Below are 18,697 nucleotides of genomic sequence, written 5' to 3'. Positions count from 1 at the left end.
TGTCTTCCATAAATGCAACATATTCTGTACGATAATCTGCATCTTTAGAAAACCTCTTTCTTAAGTTCAGTGCACGTTGTTCTGCCACTGATCTGTTGTTTGGCATGCACAGTGATTTGTTTCTCAGTGGGAGGCAAATACTGTAATGACCATCTTTCAGTTGTGATGACTGAGACACCATGCTAATGAACTGGTGATCTTCCTTGGACATTTCAATGTCTTCATTCTTCCCTGCATCAGGAAAGTCCAGCTTAAATTGTTGATGCCAAAGCTCCTCTAGCCTAGCAACTGCAATTCGGTTTGCTGTAACTGCTGCCGATCCATTCTTCCTCAGTCCATCATTTCCTCCTTTAAGAGGTCCGTTAACTGTCCAGCCTAATGCTGTTCTCACGGCATAAGGTCCATCTTTAACACTACTCACTACTTGAAGTGGCTCCATTGCTTTGGGAACGTTCGCTCCTATTAATAGTCCAACTTCTGCTTCAACAGTGGGAAGTTTGACATCCTTTAAGTGTGGCCAACTGATGACATCCTCTTGATGTGGGATATTATCCTTTGTCACAGGAATGGCCTTTTGGGAAAACACTTCTGAAAGCTCAATAAACTGGTCACCTCCCAGACTACTGATTTCCAGTCCTGTCACAATGCGTGTGTTCACCACAGATTCATTTCCCATTGTTCTCAATGAGATGCTTGTGTGGCGTCCATTCATGTTCAGCTCATCTATCAGTGACTCGGTAGCAAAGGTAGCAGAGCTTCCCGGATCCAAAAATGCATACGTTGTGACTAGTTTGGTTCCTTTCTGTGCTTTGACCTGTACTGGAACGATCGAAAGAAAGCAATCTTCCTTACCGGCCCCAGTGACACCACAAATTTCTGAAGTTTGGATAAGAGCATTGGTTACGGCTTGCTGATCATCACTTTCTTTCGCTGCTCCTCCTTTTGAGTCTTTGAATGTAATGTGTAGCAGGGTGGGATGCGAACGAGAACATTCTTGACACGTAGCCTTCTCTCTACAGCTGTTACTCATGTGGCCATGTTTCAAGCATGCAAAACACAAACCTTTACTTTTCAAAAACTCAAGTTTGTCCTTGTGTGGCTTGCTCTTGAATCCTCTGCAGACTGTGAGGCTGTGACGTTCTCCATTGCAGTAAAGACATGGTTTGCCATTGGCATCCACGGAGATGGTCTTTGTTTTGTCTGTTGAGTTCTCTTCCTTTTCCTTCTTATCTTTATCTTCCACTGCAATCGATGTTGTGAAAACCTTTTTCACTCTAGGCGTTTCCGTATTTGCTGCTCTTGGTTTCTGCCGGACTGAATCCTTTGCAGTGGGGGTGTTTTCTTTAATGTTTCCATATAGAGGATGCAGTAAGTACTTGACTTGCTTGTTAACAAAGTCAACAAAGCCCTTGAATTTAACTCTCTTCTTTGTCTTTTCTTGCAGGTCGCAGGCGAACCTTCTCCAGGATTCTTTGAGTTTGTACGGAAGCTTGCTAGCTAATGCCTTTATGGTAGCTGCATTGTCCAAATCTTCCATGTAGCTAATATCTGCCATAGTGTTGGAGCAACCAGTCAGGAACAATGAGAAAGACTGTAGTGCTGCACCATCTTCTGGCTTGATGATCTGCCAGTCCATGGCTTCCTTTATGTACGCCTCTGCAATCTTGTAGTCATCACCGAAATACTCCTTTAACATCTGCTTTGCTTTGGCGTAGCCTGTCGAAGGTGGCATGTGAATGCAGCTCTTTACCAACTCATGTGGTTGTCCACTTGTGTACTGCAGCAAAAACTGTAGACGATCACGGTCATCTTCAGTGCGGCTTTCAATTCCATGTTCAATGGATCTGATAAAGGATTTATATTCCAGCGGTTCGCCCTTGAATATTTTAATTGTGAGATCAGGAAGTAAAGACGCCTTGTGATTCTTCACTAGGTACTCTGTGACATTAGCTTGTTGGGATATAGCCTTGCACAAACTATCAAGCACTACTCCGCCATTGCCATCTCTATTCACATCCGTCAAAACTCTGTTGGTTCCTGATGGCAAGTTGTTATTAAATGGAACAAATTGGGAATAATTCCGTGCAGGCGTGGCATGCTGTGGTGGTGCCAAAAAAGTAGGCCTACTTTTGAATATTCCTTTGTCTTCAGGTAGGCCTATATCAGATTTGCAAATGCTCACGTTCTCCTGTGCATCTTCATATTTTTGCAAAACTTCCAACTTTGCATTTGATTCAGCTATGGCTGTTTGAATTACATGCATTTCCTTTCTAGCCCTAATTGCAGCTTCCTTTCTCTTTTGTTCTGCCTCAAGCGCTGCTTCTTCCTCTTCTATTGCCAGTTTCTCCATTACAGCTGCAGCCTTAGCCTTTAGTGATGCACGATCAATCTCTGTTTTAATTTTCATTGAGGATGTTGAAATCACGCTTGACGTTCGATAACTAGACCTTTTAGAGCGTTTAGCAGTAGACTTTGATGACACCGACTTGTTATCATCTTGCACTCTTTCACTTTCCTTAGCCTGCTCAACGCGCCTCATGACATCTTTCATCCACTTCTCACATCTCCAGAAGAAACCATTCATTGATACTTGTTTAGGGTCAAACCAATTCTTTTGATTTTCTTCAAATTCTTCCTCGCTCATATATAGCTGCAAACTATTATTCAAATCGTAGAATTCTTGTTGCAAACCGCAGAAGTCTACACGCAGCTTATTGTTAACGAGGTCAGCATTTGCGTCATCCGCCATTAATTCTTCAATTTGCTTAGTCAGACTAGTTAGCTGACTTAGCTTGCTATTACGTGCATGTATTTGCCTAGACTTATGATCCTCCATACCTTTTTCGGTTAATTTTACAGTTCATTTACCTTCTCGTTGTGCCATGCTACTTAGGCTAAATCCTTTCACATTCACATTAGTTGACTCGTTAGCACTTAGCTTTCAACTGCATTCCTCTCGGTTCCACTTCGTCATTCAACAGAAAGACGTCCTTTCACAGCTTCGGTTAACTCTCGGTAGCACGGCCAATCCTTAAAAGTATTCTACTTACAGTCGTCGCTTTTCTCTCCAACAGCAGCCTTTAAGTCCATGAACTGTATCCTATTTTCGTTTTCTTTATCCAGTCAGTCCAAGTTGGAATCCAAAAATCCGTGAAGAGCTAGTTTTTTGACTAAAATGTAGGTTCTTAGGTTTCGATTGAAGCTTTAGCTTGACGCTCAGCAAACTCCCTCGTCTCAAAAGCACTTGAAAAGATTCCACGAGTCCACTTCTTATGTTTAACTGTTTACTTAAAACTCTTCAAGCAACATTACAAAAAATAATAAAGTTATCCACAAAATACATATATATCTCGAGGGTGAGAGCTACAGAGCGAGGTCAAAAAACTATTTCGCTCCAATCTCCTTTCGGTTTCTAAGTTCCCCACTCCCCACATATCAAAATAAAAGCACCCCAATAGGTCAATATCAGAATCACATTAAACGTCCTGTCTTAGTCTTACAAAGCAACACAAATGCATTTTAACACTTTTTAACTCATGAAATTAAATCATATTCATCATATTAATGAACTTGTACAATTTTAAATGCAAAATGTTTTTAACCTAAATAAACTGCATTTAGGCTCCTACAATAGCATACCGGTACCATCTGGGTGGGCAAATTCTAGTTGTGATTTTTTTATACCTACACATCCCTAGTTTATGTTTTGATGTGATAGACCTCTGAGATTGGTAGCTTTTTAGTGGTTATCACCTAATGAAGTACACCACCCTCTACAATAAATCGCATTTTAGACACCTGGTGCATATCCTGGTTGAACCCATGGTTAAGATACTTACCAGTGTTGTATAATATTGAGTGTGGTATCATTTTAAAGAGTACATCCTAAGCTTTCATTCAAGCACATTGGTGGAGCCCTCTGATTAACACAGAGGTCACTGGAGCTCTTTGAGCCAACAAAAACACAACATTTTCATCCATTTCCGCCTAAACTATACACTTTCTTTATGTCCTGTGGCATCAGAGAATATTACAGACACAAAAGACAGAAACTAAAATACTCTCAGGACTCCAAGGATTCAAAAAATGTATGCTTTACCCATACTACTCCATTAAGGGATGTAATTTCAGGGCCAAACTAAAAAGGATGACCAAAATAAGAAGCAGGGCCGAAATTCCGCACATGGAACTCCTTGGCCCCCTTCTGTTTCCTCTCCTTCACAATCTTTTCATGGCCAGTAGAAGAGTTGTGGATCTTATACACATGAATGTCACAATTCTTCTCTGTGACAACATACAGTGCATTTCCCCACCTGTGTGCTAGTTTTCTTTTACCGCATTCCCCCATATTCGGGATTTAAGGTGTGACACTAGGTGAATAGGGTACAATTTTAAAATAATAGATATTACCATGAAACTTCCTCAGTTGATTACTTACACAAGTATGAAAAAAAAGTATTGCAAGTTTTTAAAATTTGTCTCATTAAATATGCATGATTTTCCATATATTTCCGGTAGATAGATTTGAACATAATGATAAAGTCAGGCGCAAAATCATTTTGTTTACAAACAAGACTAAAATTACAGAGGGATTTCAGGATATCTGCTTTCATAGGAAATCAAAATATACTGTCCATAGTAAAATAATAATAATAATATTATTTTTATTATTAAAATGTCCCATAAATCAGGCCAGGAATGATTAACTAACAAATTCCTCAGTAAATATTTGTATGTGTGTATAACTGGAAAGTTTGGTGTACATACATGTAGGTGCTACATACAATGCCTTTAGAAAATCATCATACCCCTTTGAAATAGTTACTTTATTTGCCTTACAGCCTGAAATCAAAGCCCATTTTAATTTACAAATTTAGCATCAAACATCAAAATAATGAAAAAAGGCAACAGTTCTAAAAATTAATTAAAAAAAAATGAAAAACTAGAGTAACAGGGTTGCAAAAGTCATCATATCCCTGATTTAATACTTTGTAGCGCCTCCTTTTGCTTTGATTACAGCCATCAATCTGTTTAGATATGTCTCTATTAGCTTCGCACCCCTAGATTGGGGAATATTTGCCCAATCTTTCTTGCAGAATTGCTCAAATTCAGTCAAATTCTGTGGGGAATGGCGATGGACTGCTGTCTTCAAGTCAATCCACAGATACAGGATTTAAGTCAGGGCTCTGACTTGGCCAATCAAGGACATTCAACTTCCCATCCTTAAGCCACTGCTTTGTTATTTTGGCAGTATGTTTAGGATCATTGTTGTGTTGGAAGGTGAACGACCTGCCCATCTTCAGTTGTCTAGCAGAGGGAAACAGGTTTTCCTCAAGAATTTGGTTGTACTTGACAGCATCCATTTTCCCTTTTATCTTGACCAATTGCCCAGAACCGCTGAAGAGAAACATCCCCACAGCATAATGTTGCCCCCACCATGCTTCACAGTAGGTATGGTGTGTTTTGGGTGGTGTACTGCGTTTGGTTTTCGCTAAACAAAGCGCTTGGAGATTAGTGCAATATACACTGGAATATTCTGCTACCATGTAGAAAAAGGCTTTATGGCAGATGAGACTAAGATTGAACGTTTTCACTGAACTCCAGGCGCTATGTTTGATGAAAACCAAACACAGTACACCACCCAAACAAACCATACCACTCTGTGAGGTTTAGGACCCTGGCAGCTGAGTTATGGACATACTCAGAGTCTGCTAAGGGCCTTGGTGGGCAGTCCAGTCAGAATAGACCTCTGAAGTTCGCCTACAAAAAAGCTACCATCTTTGCCCAAATAAGGAGATCCGGTATCCTGAGATTTTTTCTATGGGAAAATAACATGGGGATTTTCAATTATCGCACCTGTTAAACTCTCGCGGGGATGATGACATTGGAAATGCAGACGTTCTTCGCTACACAGTTTCGTCCACTGCTGTCTAGTGGATACTGTGATCTTCGGTAGGTGAAGATGGCACATTTTGATCTTTGCTACCCCAAAGCTAACTTACAATGCAACTTGCCTGCATAGGCAGTTATAGCTTCAATTAACTTCCGGATCTCCTTATATGGGCAAAGATGACAGCTTTGGATCCTTTTTGTAGGCCAACTTCAGAGGTCTATACCATTGCAGTAGTCCAGACAGGAGGTGATTAAGGCATGGATGGGTGTTACTGAATGTGTGAGTGAAGGCCAACGTTGTGAGATGTTTCTGAGGTGGTAGAAGGCGGACTTGGTGATGTTGATGTGGGACTGGAAGGATGACGCCTCAGGAGATGGGGAAATGGATCAGCCTTCCACAACCAGGGCCAGGTCTCCAACTTTCCTGAGCAGAGGTGCAGGGTCTGCCACCATGAGCTCTGTCTTATTACTGTTGAGTTTGAGTAAGTTTGTGGTCATCCATGATTTGAGTTCCTGCAAGCAGTTTACAAGTTCTGGGGTGGGAGCTGGCATGAGGAGTTTGTGCTGATATAAGGTGTCATCGGCATAGCAGTGGAAGCTGAGTTCATGGTTACGGATAATATGACCTAGGAGTAGCGGGTGCTAGATCAGAGTTGGAGCTATTGAGAGTGATAAATTGTTTCCGGTCTGTGAAGTAGGACTGGAACCAGGACAGTGCTGTGCCACTAAGGCCGATGAGCTCAGAAAGGTGATGAAGCTGGATGGTACCACACCATAGATGCATTTATGATGTTTTCCACTGGATGACAGAGCATGGGAAGACAGGTCTTGACCAAGGTGGTGGACATTAGGTCAAGGCTGCTGTTGAGGTCTTGGCTGAGGTGACCAGTTTTTTTACTCGGTCGGCATCCAGTGGAGAGAAGGCGGATAGGCAGCACTGAGGTGAGCCAGCGGCTGAGTGGTGAGAATCCTGTTGGGGCAGTGTGGGGCAGAGCCCAGGAGACTGGAGCTGCCCATGGATGGTGTCCACTTTCTGCTGGAAGAAATCCAGGAACCTGGCGCCTCATTTGTAAAATGTTCTTACGCACAGATTTGATCTTAGACTGTGTGTAAGCTCAAATCCATGGCAACGCTCAGATTTATATTAAAAAAACCTCATCGTTGACATGGAAAAGTATCTCCACGTCAGGTTCCAATTTCAAAATTCCAAGACCAACGATCTCATGTCTTCCTTTGCCATATGCATGATCAATATCAGATGAAGTAATTCTTAAAGATTGGACAGCACTTAACAGGTATGCTGTGTTAAATAATTTAGCATATCAGCATTCCCTGCTAACTAATACATATAGCTCTTAATTCATAATTCTAACTCTCACAGGAGAAACACAGAGTTCATAACTCTCAACCAAGCCACTCCCCAGGTTATGGCTATATCCTGAAGCCTCACAGCCTTGGCCATGGTGGCGGGCTTACTGTTATGCATCGTGCTCACATCCTGGTCAATGTCAATATGACCTCCTTTGAATGTGTTCACTTCACGTTGTCTGGGTCCACACAGCCCCTAATCTACTTCGACGCTATCTGACTCCATAGCAACTCATCTCGTCACCCACCACCCTTACCCTTAGTTGAACACTACAGTACAACCATGCCCTCTCTCTCAGGATTTTGTAGCACCTCTCACCACGTGTTAGTGTCTTTCTCTGGTCCTTTCCCCTTGTTCATCCTTGAGCACCGCAGGATGAAGACCACAGGGTGTAGGCTCGAGAGACGATACAGAAGATCCAACCTCACTGTCCATCGTGAAACATTTAAAGAACATGTCACAAACTACAAAGAAGCCCTCTCTCAGGCAAAACAAGATATTACTCCACACTCATCAATAACCATCAAAACCACCCCAAATTGCTCTTCTCCATCATCAACCATCTTCTTCACCCTCCTAATGCTGCTAAACCCTCAGATGAAACTGACCTCTGGGCCTCATTAATAAAAATAGAAATAGAGTAGAAATCACCCTTCATTTGATCTTAGATCATCTCTGGAATTATCGTATGTGTGATTCAGAAAAAACAAATGTACACACAAAAAAACATGTGTAGGCCTAGCCTATGCCATCTGATATTAACTAGCCTACATGCGCTGTCATTTCTAATAGTTTCTAATTATGATTTTCCAAGCAGCGCATTCTGGAATGAGATTCTATGCATCCATGTCCATTGTCATTTCTTCTGCTTGCAGTAATGTGGTATGCAATGTGTGATACATTTGGTAGATTTACTTTAGCAGTAGAAAATAGTAGGCTACCTTATGAAGGAAAGACCTCTAGGCCTACGTTAAGGTACAGTACATTTCCAATATGACCCAGGCTATATGTTTTTGCTAAAGTGAAGTATAGTATAGAAGTAGTTTGCCGGTCATTCTTCATTCCTTCTGCACGTCGGGGTTCAAGCTATTATATCTTTGCATTTGTTTTCCAGTGCCCTAAACATTGCCCTTTATAGTTTGATATAGGCCTACCTTAATCTATCTTTATATTTCAGCCTACATTATCCAAATTGGCATTATCCAAGTATTGTCATCTGATCTCGGGCACTGCCTTCAGTCATAGAGCAAACAGGTGCGCGCTCTGCAAAAACCTTAGGCAACTCTAAGGTGATGTATAGATGATGTATATCAACCCTTGGTGATGTACAGTATAGATGATGCCAACTATCTGTCCATTATTGCTCATTCAAAAATGATCTTTTTGTGACAGAGCCATGAACACAAATGTCATATTTTCCTTTCCTAAACACTTTACGGTCAATATTACATTGATGGCAACATGAAATATATCAATTACTTTATGGTAGGCCTTGGTGCTTTTTTAGATGTTATGAAATAATAGGCCCATGTTTTTTCTCACTTTTCTAAGCAGGCTAGTTAGCTCAATAGCAGTTTCGCGTCAAATCATGAAATATTAAAAAACATGTTAGTTGGTCACAGTCTCATGACACACCATAATTACATTGATGCGTGTTATAATCCCTTGTGCCAAAATCCATGGTAAAAATATATTAAGAAGCCTCTGCCCAAATGAATTTAAAGGAGCAAGCTAACCACCAATCTGCTAACTAATGGTCACAAACACACCAGTATACTGCTGACAAATGGCCAATCGAACAGCAGTATACAGTATGCAGCATGTCATTGGGGTTATCAAGTGGGCACCCTCATTCACCGATGTTTCATTAAGTTAGGCCCACGACACCTCATGAAGGCTTAACAGTGAAACCAGCATCCTGGTGACACTCCCCTCCATGCTGCCACCATAATACCACATTGCAATATCCAATATCCAAATACTCTTACAAATAGGTTGGTCCGTCCCGCTGATGTGTACTGAACCATAACCCTAGAAAACCCTAACCCTAACAGTCCGTAACAAACACAAAACAAATAAGACAGTTAGCTACCTTAGCTTGCACCCCAGGAAGTCTAACTTCTCCTAACCCACAACCATTCACTTGCTTGTTCTGCTGCCAGGGACATGGTACTAACCACCTGCCTTAGACTTCGTCCACAAATGCCCAATTCAGAAAGAAAGCCAATAGCAGATCTGGCCACAAACCCTTGTGCGCCGATTTCAATAGGCCTTAGTCATCTACTCCAACCTGGCTGGGCTGCCTCCCCTGCTATTTCAGTGTATTTTGCTCTTTTCAACTTATTGGCCTCTGCTACTCATAATAATATTACAACAAACGTTTCCACAGTGTGTATACACATATAAGTCCTTGGGGTGGTGTTGAAATATAAGATTACAAAATAAGACATAGACAGATACTGTATGTACCTGAAACAGGGAAGATGTGGAGGTCACAACAATATATGACAGTTGACATAAGTGATATTATTTGATACAAAATACAAAATTGATACATATGGGGAGGAAACAGAAGGGGGCCAAGGAGTTCCATGTGCGGAATTTTGGCCCTGCTTCTTATTTTGGTCATCCTTTTTAGTTTGGCCCTGAAATTACATCCCTTAATGGAGTAGTATGGGTAAAGCATACATTTTTTGAATCCTTGGAGTCCTGAGAGTATTTTAGTTTCTGTCTTTTGTGTCTGTAATATTCTCTGATGCCACAGGACATAAAGAAAGTGTATAGTTTAGGCGGAAATGGATGAAAATGTTGTGTTTTTGTTGGCTCAAAGAGCTCCAGTGACCTCTGTGTTAATCAGAGGGCTCCACCAATGTGCTTGAATGAAAGCTTAGGATGAACTCTTTAAAATGATACCACACTCAATATTATACAACACTGGTCAGTATCTTAACCATGGGTTCAACCAGGATATGCACCAGGTGTCTAAAATGCGATTTATTGTAGAGGGTGGTGTACTTCATTAGGTGATAACCACTAAAAAGCTACCAATCTCAGAGGTCTATCACATCAAAACATAAACTAGGGATGTGTAGGTATGAAAAAATCATAACTAGAATTTGCCCACCCAGATGGTACCGGTAGCCGGTCTGGCCCATGGACTATTTTATGAGGTCTCCTGTAATTTTAATCCCAGGAAGCAAACACTGAATGAAAATGTCTCCTTCTTTAAGGCAATTAGAATGCTTGAGAAATGTCAGTATTGTCCGTGATTTCAAATTAAGGCCCATGAGGTCAAATAAAGGTCTATATCCTTCAACTTGAGAATGTATGTCCTTAGTACTGTATGTCAGGAAATGGGTGTACATAACTAAAAATGCATATTTCGAGGGCTGGGAAGCAAAGGGGCGTAGCCTAAGTGACATTTCACCAACTTTACAGGAGAGCCAAAACAAATAACTGTTTCTATATGTTCACAGTTAAAGACCTTTGGCTTTTGTTCAATAACGTTATATTTATAAATATTTTACTTCTATAATTTTGTCAGTTAGAAGGAGCTCATCAAGAGCTTTGAGGTGATATATGGTGATAACTCAATTTTGACCAAAATGTCACTTACGCCCCTTTGCTTCTCAGCCCTCGATTTATAAACAGTAATTAATAAGATCCAATCATACGGAACTGTTACAAACTGGGCAGGAAAGAGTGTGCACATTTTAATGTTTTGTATAATACTAAGCTTGTGCCTTGCATAGACAAAATTCATATTACATTTGTGACAAATTAAAATGTTATAGTAAAGTATGCCTTTTGTTCATGCCAAATGCCCAAACCAGTTAGGTCTTCACTGAGATTTTTGTTATGTTGTCTTGGTTTCCTTCCTCCGAGTTTGTTTAGGCTACTTCAGTACTTTTTCATTTTCTAAATATTTCCAGCCCCATCATGGCATCCAGTTTGACACAGGGGGGCAGAGTAGAGTCACCTGCTAAATCAGCAGTTGATGCGATTGTAAAAGTCATCATATGGCAGCCACTGATTTCTAGATCAATTTTACAATATGAGATGAGGAGCAAAGCAAATTAATTAATCAATTAAACCCAACTGCGATTTCAGTCAATAAATATAAGACAATGTAACTTCCACAAGCAACATCTTCAACACAAGATGTATTAGAATAGTGCTCAACGCGGCAGATCTGAGGCCCTCCTATAAGAAATGTTTAGAATATGTGGCCATTCTTGATATTGTTATTTAAATTTTAACATCTGTGGATACAAACTGTTTTCATCTAGGATGATCTTCACTGAGTTGGGGAAATTTGCAACATACAAGCTACTATCTGAATAACCAGCATTACATTCTTCCTTTTATGAAAGACTGTGTTCCATTTCTGTTAATGTGATGCAGCCATGCACTGACTGCTGACAGCACTGACTTCTCCCTCTCATTTCTCTTTTGCAGTTCCGTGAGCTGTATTTTTAATGTCATGTCTAAAGTCGAAAAGGATGGTATGTGTCAATCTGTCATTCATGTGTATTTTATAAGTCTGTTTTAAACCTAAGTGTCCAATGCTTGTATTTACTCCACTGAAGCATTCATCAGGTCGCCTTTTTTTTTCTACTGCAGTGCACATTCGACAGCGAGCACAGAAATCAACCCCGGGAACCAAGACCAAACAATGGGTTCTAATCAATCTCTGACATCCTCTGGAGAATGGGCAAGAGGATGGGTGGAGTGCCGCCTCAGGATCTGTGCCAGTGGAGGCTGGTGCTTAAGGGACTACTGCCCCTCCAAGGAGAGCACGCACGAGTACACTAATCTTGCCCAGTTCTGCACATCTGAATTTATGTTAAAGATTCAGAGATAGTATGACATCAGCAGGCTTCATGTTCAGATAGGCATTAAGTATGTAAAATGGAAAAAGTGGCCTAATTGGTAGTAATTATAATTTCATTACATTATCCTTGTAGATCTTGGCATGTGAATCCTGTTCACCTTGACATCATGGCATTTGAATGCTGAACAGTGTGTTGCGCTCTCTCTCTATATATATATTATATGTGTGTGTGTGTGTGTGTGTGTGTGTGTGTGTGTGTGTGTGTGTGTGTGTGTGTGTGTGTGTGTGTGTGTGTGTGTGTGTGTGTGTGTGTGTGTGCGTGCGTGCGTGCGTGCGTGCGTGCGTGCGTGTGTGTGTGAGAGAGAGAGAGAGAGAGAGAGAGAGAGAGAGAGAGCGTTTTGGCGTGCGTATAGCTTAGCTTACGTATGCGTAATTTCCTTTCCGACACGTTCAAAGAAAACAGGAAACATCAGGTAGAGCTGATTGGACATATCGATCACCCTATGCTTGGCTTATAGCGATCATTCTCTCTCTCTCTCTCTCTCTCTCTCTCTCTCCCTCTCTCCCATTCGCACTGAAGGAGTAGGGTAGGCTACATGGATAGGAGGGGGCGGGCAGGGGGTGTTCAGTCTGGGCAGGGTGTTTTCACTGTGTTGACCAATCAGGTCCAGGTTTTTTTTCCTAAGCAATGACCAGAGAAGTTGAGTGTGAAACGGCGCTCTGGCCAGTTAGTTGAGTGTTAGTGCGAGTCACAATGGATGCCATACCTTGTTGTTTAGTGTTATTTACGCTTCTTTTCGTGACGGGAATACAAGAAGCTCGAGGTGAGTATTTGTGGGCACCTTGTATTATATCCATATGCGTTGTATGCCAATTTACAAGTTTAATTTGCACACATGTTTTTAGCATAAACAGGCAGCTCAAAAGCGGTTTTCAAAGATGGCGCAGGTCAGGGGGAGCCGCGCCGTCAGGAATGTGTATTGTTAAGCGAAAATCCTGGCTAGATAACTGAATCACATAGAGTGAAGAGAAAGAGAAAAGTCACTGGCTCGTACGGAGCCGTATGCAGCGGAATTCGTTTGAGCTGGAGCAAGCGAAATATCCCTGCCAATCATTCTACCCCCCTCTCTGATTTAACGTTACATCCTCAGCACGGTAGGCAACAGCAGCGTGCAGTTTTTAGTGTTTAAGGGGCAGCCCGATATCGATAAAGGTTGTAGGGCCCCGTTCTTTAGAGCTGACAGGTCGAATGGGCCAACCCGCCTGCCGGGCCACTATGCCTAATTGTCTGATGTAGGCTAAGTAGTTCGGAGAAGGCAACCACACAGAGAGGTAAAAATCAACGATAGGCTACTAAGCTCACTCTGTATCTCTATTTTGCTCTTGGTGCACTATATGACAAGAGCTACCGCTGCTGCTGCAACCAGGAACGATAAACCGGTCTTAACGGAAGTAAATAGTAGAGAAAACGTGGGGACAGTTTCTTGCTATAACCTGTTAAAGCAATCCTCTACTTTGCTTCAAGTTCTTGTTAACCCATGTAATTGCTATTTTCCCTTGAGTCGCAACACGCACGGTTTTCGTATCATTAAGGAATCTAAGTAGTAACAAAAAGACCCTAAATGACCTATTTCTTGTAAAGGATTGAGACATGATTTAGAATTTCGGACACGGACTCCATAGCCTATGCCACAAGAGTGTAGCCTAAGCGTAACAGCCTACCCATAAAATTGGCGTTGGTCCTTGATGTGGGCTACATTTTGGATACACTGGTGGAATGTAGATAATACGCGTCTTCCTCCTTCGCTAAATTAAAATAGGCTTGGCTGTGGCAACATGTGCTCACTTCGCGATTATGCCTACAGTGAGCTCGCGCATGATGGCACATGCACATGATCACATATGCACATGAATGCACATGATCGCCTACACTTTTGTCACCAAAAGCGAACAAAACACACACACAAATGACGAGTGCCCGTGACATTGCAGCTCACGTTCGTAGACTGTGTGTGAGCCGTGATGCTCTTCGCTCTCCACAATTCCGCTAACAGGCAGAGAGAACTACTTCAGACCGTCCCCACCCCAGAAGCTTTGTCTGTAGTGTACTGTCCTTATCAGAAGCCCGTACATGTTCAGCCTGTTGGTCTGCATCGAGGATTTCTGAAGGACCCGTCAAACAAAGAGGACATGGACGTGTCTAACTAGGCTATAGATTTGCCAAGCTTTGGCATTAGCTGATCAGCTCATCATATGTTTCATCTTGTGGTAATTCATGTGGGATAACATATTAAACGTTATTACATTAGCATTACCTGCTACGTGTTGTAAACAAAGCAGTGGGACTGCAGCTGCTATTTTTAGTTAAATGACATTTAAAGCATATGGTTAACCTGAAAGTCGGAGAAATATGCAATCATCGTGCAATCATGATGACTGGAGGATTGAATTAGTGTAATTTATGTTAAATTAATCATTATCATCATTGATGTCATTCTGGCTTTCCCATTGCAAGCTTTGTTTGAACTGAAGCTTACCGGTCTGTGGTTACATGCTTGAAATCTATTTTTTTGTGCCAGAGGTGTGGTTTATAATTTGAACTTTCGGTTTGAGTAGCCTAATGTGAAAGATCAGACAGAACATCGGTGCCTTTCCGCAAAATTGAGCAAGCAAAGGATATCAATACATAATAGTGATAGGCCTACATAATTGTAAACACATGGCACATATAGGCCTACTGTATTTATTATCAGAATAAAACCCATGTGTCCTGTCCTCACTCTAGGTAGCCTGCACATAGTTTGCTACATTCTACACACTTAAGGACTGTTCATTTATTTTCTGTTTTCTACTTCTTACAAACTATTTGGTGTGTGTGTGTGTGTGTGTGTGTGTGTGTGTGTGTGTGTGTGTGAAATTTGTCTGCTGCAAAGTGCAATGTCACTGAGTATACACTGCAACCTGTAGATATAACTTTCACTCCATATATTTCGTTGGAGCTCAAATTACTCCGCCAGTTTAGAGCAATGTTTTGTGCAAGTCATAGAATCCCCTGTAATCTGTGTTGCGAGTTTATTTGATACTGTCCATCTATTCCCATGGTGAGTTGTTAGGATACACTGACTGCCCTGTCAGTGTTCAGTCCCACCCCAGACTCTCTCAGTTTAAGCTCTAAATATTTCATCACAGTAATCACCTATTATTTATTCATGGCAGGGATACCATTTAAGTATTTGAGTTTGTGGTGGCAGAAATGCTGTGTATATCAGCACAAACTAGGATGGCTGCTTTTTTTTGTAGCAGAGGGCATGTTTTAGATTTGTGTCAGAAATAGACCTGCAGTTTATTTGCTGTTGTGCAAAGGCCATATGCACAAGTCCCAACGTACCATAGCAGAGAGTCAGTGTGTGAAAACCTGTTGCCTACTTACTTGGTTTGTGTACTTACTTTTTTGGCCAGTTGTTTGGTCGCCATTCCAGATATATTTTCCCTTTTTCTGCGTTGTGTTGTGCATGTAAAGTGTACAGAAGGGACCACAACAAACTCAGCAGCAAAACAGTGGAATTTCTTGGGGGAAAACACTGCCTTCGGTCAGGCTTGTGACATTGATTGTGAGATTATTCCAGCCTTACTTAGTTGCAGGCAGCTCTTGAAATGACTCAGTGTTGTAGTTTTTGTTCAGATTACTGTGTAATAACAGCAAGACACAACCTGAGGAATAAGAACAAACCTTGGCCGATCAGAAGGTATCCGGTGGTCTGCAATGTTTGTCATTTTGTTTTGTCAGAAGAATTTTCAAGAGACAGTCCCCAATATAATGTGTACCCTTTTCAATTACAGTTTTTTTTTATTGCTTTGACCTGGTTGAAGAAACTGGTGACCTCTCAGTCTTCATCATCACTCTCTCAGCAGACCAAAAGACACCTCTTGCAAATGAGTTAACCCATTGTCATTGTTTTGACACACTTCCCGCACCCTTTTGCAAATCAGTTAACGCAGATGTCATTCAAGTAGTCCAAACTCCATTGCTTTAGCTGTGGTAACCAAACAGAAACTATATGTTCCCATCTCTTAGAAACATCTTGCCCAGTATGAAATCACTGAAGCACCTGTTTGACACTGCTTCACAAAACTTTTCAATTTGCAATCAGTCTGCAGGCTTAAAAGGTGCCATGTTGTGTGTTGTAACTTGCAAGCATGGGTGATCAAGGCAGATGAGAGTGAGAGTAAGAATTGACTAGAAGAGATTTTTTTTTTACAGTATTGTACAGAATTTTTATTTTTATTTTCCTTATGTCTTACACAGTGATGGATTTCACTGTTTTTTTTTTCTTTCATAGCCTACTATATATGTGGTTTCTGTTGGAATGTTTCATTTCTTAGCCACTCAAAAAAAGAAAAAGAATGAGTACTGCATTCAGTAAAATTTGAAAAATCATTGTATATGATTCTGGATCTATTTTTCCAAGAAAGCAAATTGGCACTGATATGTACTGTAAGCTGCTGACCAGTAATGCAGCACTGATTCACATTGAGAGCTGAATTTTGTATTTTGATGCCCCTTGTCTAATGACTGATTGGAGGCGCTTATGCACTTGTGTGCAAGTTGTGTTGTTTGAGGGCAAAATTTGTTTTTGGTCCATATTTTAAATGTTTTGGAGGAGTTAGAGCCTTTTGCAGGCAAAATGAGTCATTTTGACCATTGGTGTCACTGTTTAGGCCTTTGCGTTAAGAGTTTTGAAACATGGTTCTTTGAGTCGACTACTGCGTCAAAGCAATCAAAAAAAACTGTAATCACACTGGATGGAGACCACCTGTCCAATTTGGGTGCAACTGGCACTGGCAAAGCCAAGTCTTGATTGGGCCTCTTGTAATGAGCCTCTCTGATATCCCAGTGGCCGATAAGAGTTCTCATTAGCGACCACCTCAGATACCGAGGCCTCCTCAAAAGCTGCACCTTGCACTTTTCTTTTATAGTGTGGCATTATCTTGCACAATTATTTATAGCCTAACCTATTCTGCACATTCATTTTTAGCATGCGGTAAGAGAAACACGGCAAGTCTCGCCACAACTCCTCCAACGTGGCCAAATGAACGGTCCTTCCACTGAAATGTACACAGCAACATAATTCACTCTTCACTGCTCACATCACTGACTGCAGAGATGGCCTGCTGCAGTTGAGGCCTACGGTTCATTTTCGTGACTGAGCTGAATGAATGAACACGGGGTTCCCGTGTTGAACAGAGCCACAGTGACTCACAGATTTGGAATCACGGATCAGGCTGTGGAAGGCAGGTGATGTGTCATTTCTAGATAGAGAGGGAGAGAGAGAGAGAAAGTGTGTGTTTGTGTGTTTAATTGTTTATTTCCAGTTGAGTGTGACAGAAATGGGCCTCCTCAGGTGGAGAGAATCGCTTTTTTGGTGCCGGCGCGGTCGTCCCTGAGAGTGACTCTCCTGTGGTGTGCTGGTGTGCCGTGAGTCCGCTCTCAGGCCAGGCGCTCAGTGGAATGGAATGAGCTCAGACACTGTTTGGCCAGTAAAAAAAAAAAAAGAATGTCGCTCACGCACACCCAGGCTTGCTCTCTCCCCCCTCGCTCACCATGCTCACACCGTCCACCGTCACAATTTCCTGTCCACATAAGACACTTGAGCCCGTGACTGCTTCCTCGCTGCTGCTGCTTCATGAGATGCCTCAAGGCTTTTATTTTTATTCCAGGCGGCCAGATTCACACACACACACACACACACACACACAGAGAGAGAGAGACACACACACATACACTAGCACGGTCCACATGCTGTAGATGTGTCCGCTGCGAAGCACCCCCCGCTGGGATGTGAATGTGTCACAGATGAGGCCTGCGTGTCCCCCCTGCAGGTGTCCCACCGCGAGTGACTAGATTAAAGGTCATCCCGCTTTGACTTTGGTTAAGTTCACCGCCGCTCGGCTGAAAGCACATTCTTATTACATGCTGTGGTTTGAGCGGAGAGTGTAGCAGCTGTTGCTTCTTTAGGTGTGTGTGTGTGTGTGCATGAGAGGATTCTGAATAGCGAAAAGGTTGGAAAAGACCCTTGTGCTTCAATCGCTGTGCTGCGTTTTCGTACATCAAGCGTCTGGTCAGCAGACATGCTTTGTGAAGCCTGTGTGGATGTGTATCTCAATGTGCATGTCTGTGTATGTGTGTGAGAGAGAGAGACGTGTGAGTGGGGGGTATGGTTGTTTGTGAATGCACATGTGTGTGATTAATGTGGTGTGTGTGTGTGTGTGTGTGTGTGTGTGTATGCGTGTGTGTGTGTGACTGTGTGTGTGACTGTGTGTGTGTATGTGTGTGAGTGTGTGTGTGAGTGTGTGTGCGTGCTTGTTTGTGAGTGCACGTGTGTGTGATTAATGTGATTTGTGGCTTTAGCTGAAGGTAACTGTACAAGCTGCAAATCAGTGAGCAACTGTGATTTCTGGTTGCCAGGCGACAGTGGTAATTGATTCATTTTTCGGGGTTTGCGGCGAGTAAAAAGGAGGTGTGTCTCCAACCCCCCTCAGCTCCTCTGCCTCGCCGGTTCATTCTTTTTCTCCCTCTCCCTCTCTCCCTCTCCCTCTTTCTC

General features: G+C 42.0%; 1 protein-coding gene across 1 annotated transcript in view; it reads left to right on the top strand.

Moving 5' to 3' along the window:
• Positions 1 to 12,832: 12,832 nt before the first annotated feature.
• Positions 12,833 to 18,697, top strand: part of LOC134072702 (TGF-beta receptor type-1-like) — a 26,218-nt gene continuing 20,353 nt past the window's right edge. The window contains exon 1 of the mRNA XM_062529512.1: positions 12,833 to 12,919. Coding sequence (XP_062385496.1) covers positions 12,850 to 12,919 — 70 coding nt within the window. The 5' untranslated portion in view covers positions 12,833 to 12,849. The remainder of the gene's footprint in view (positions 12,920 to 18,697) is intronic.

This window comes from Sardina pilchardus, chromosome 2 (genome assembly GCF_963854185.1).
Source record: "Sardina pilchardus chromosome 2, fSarPil1.1, whole genome shotgun sequence".
Taxonomy (NCBI): Eukaryota; Metazoa; Chordata; class Actinopteri; order Clupeiformes; family Clupeidae; genus Sardina; species Sardina pilchardus.
Note: the sequence above shows the minus strand (reverse complement) of the source record. Positions and strands in the feature narration are given on the sequence as shown.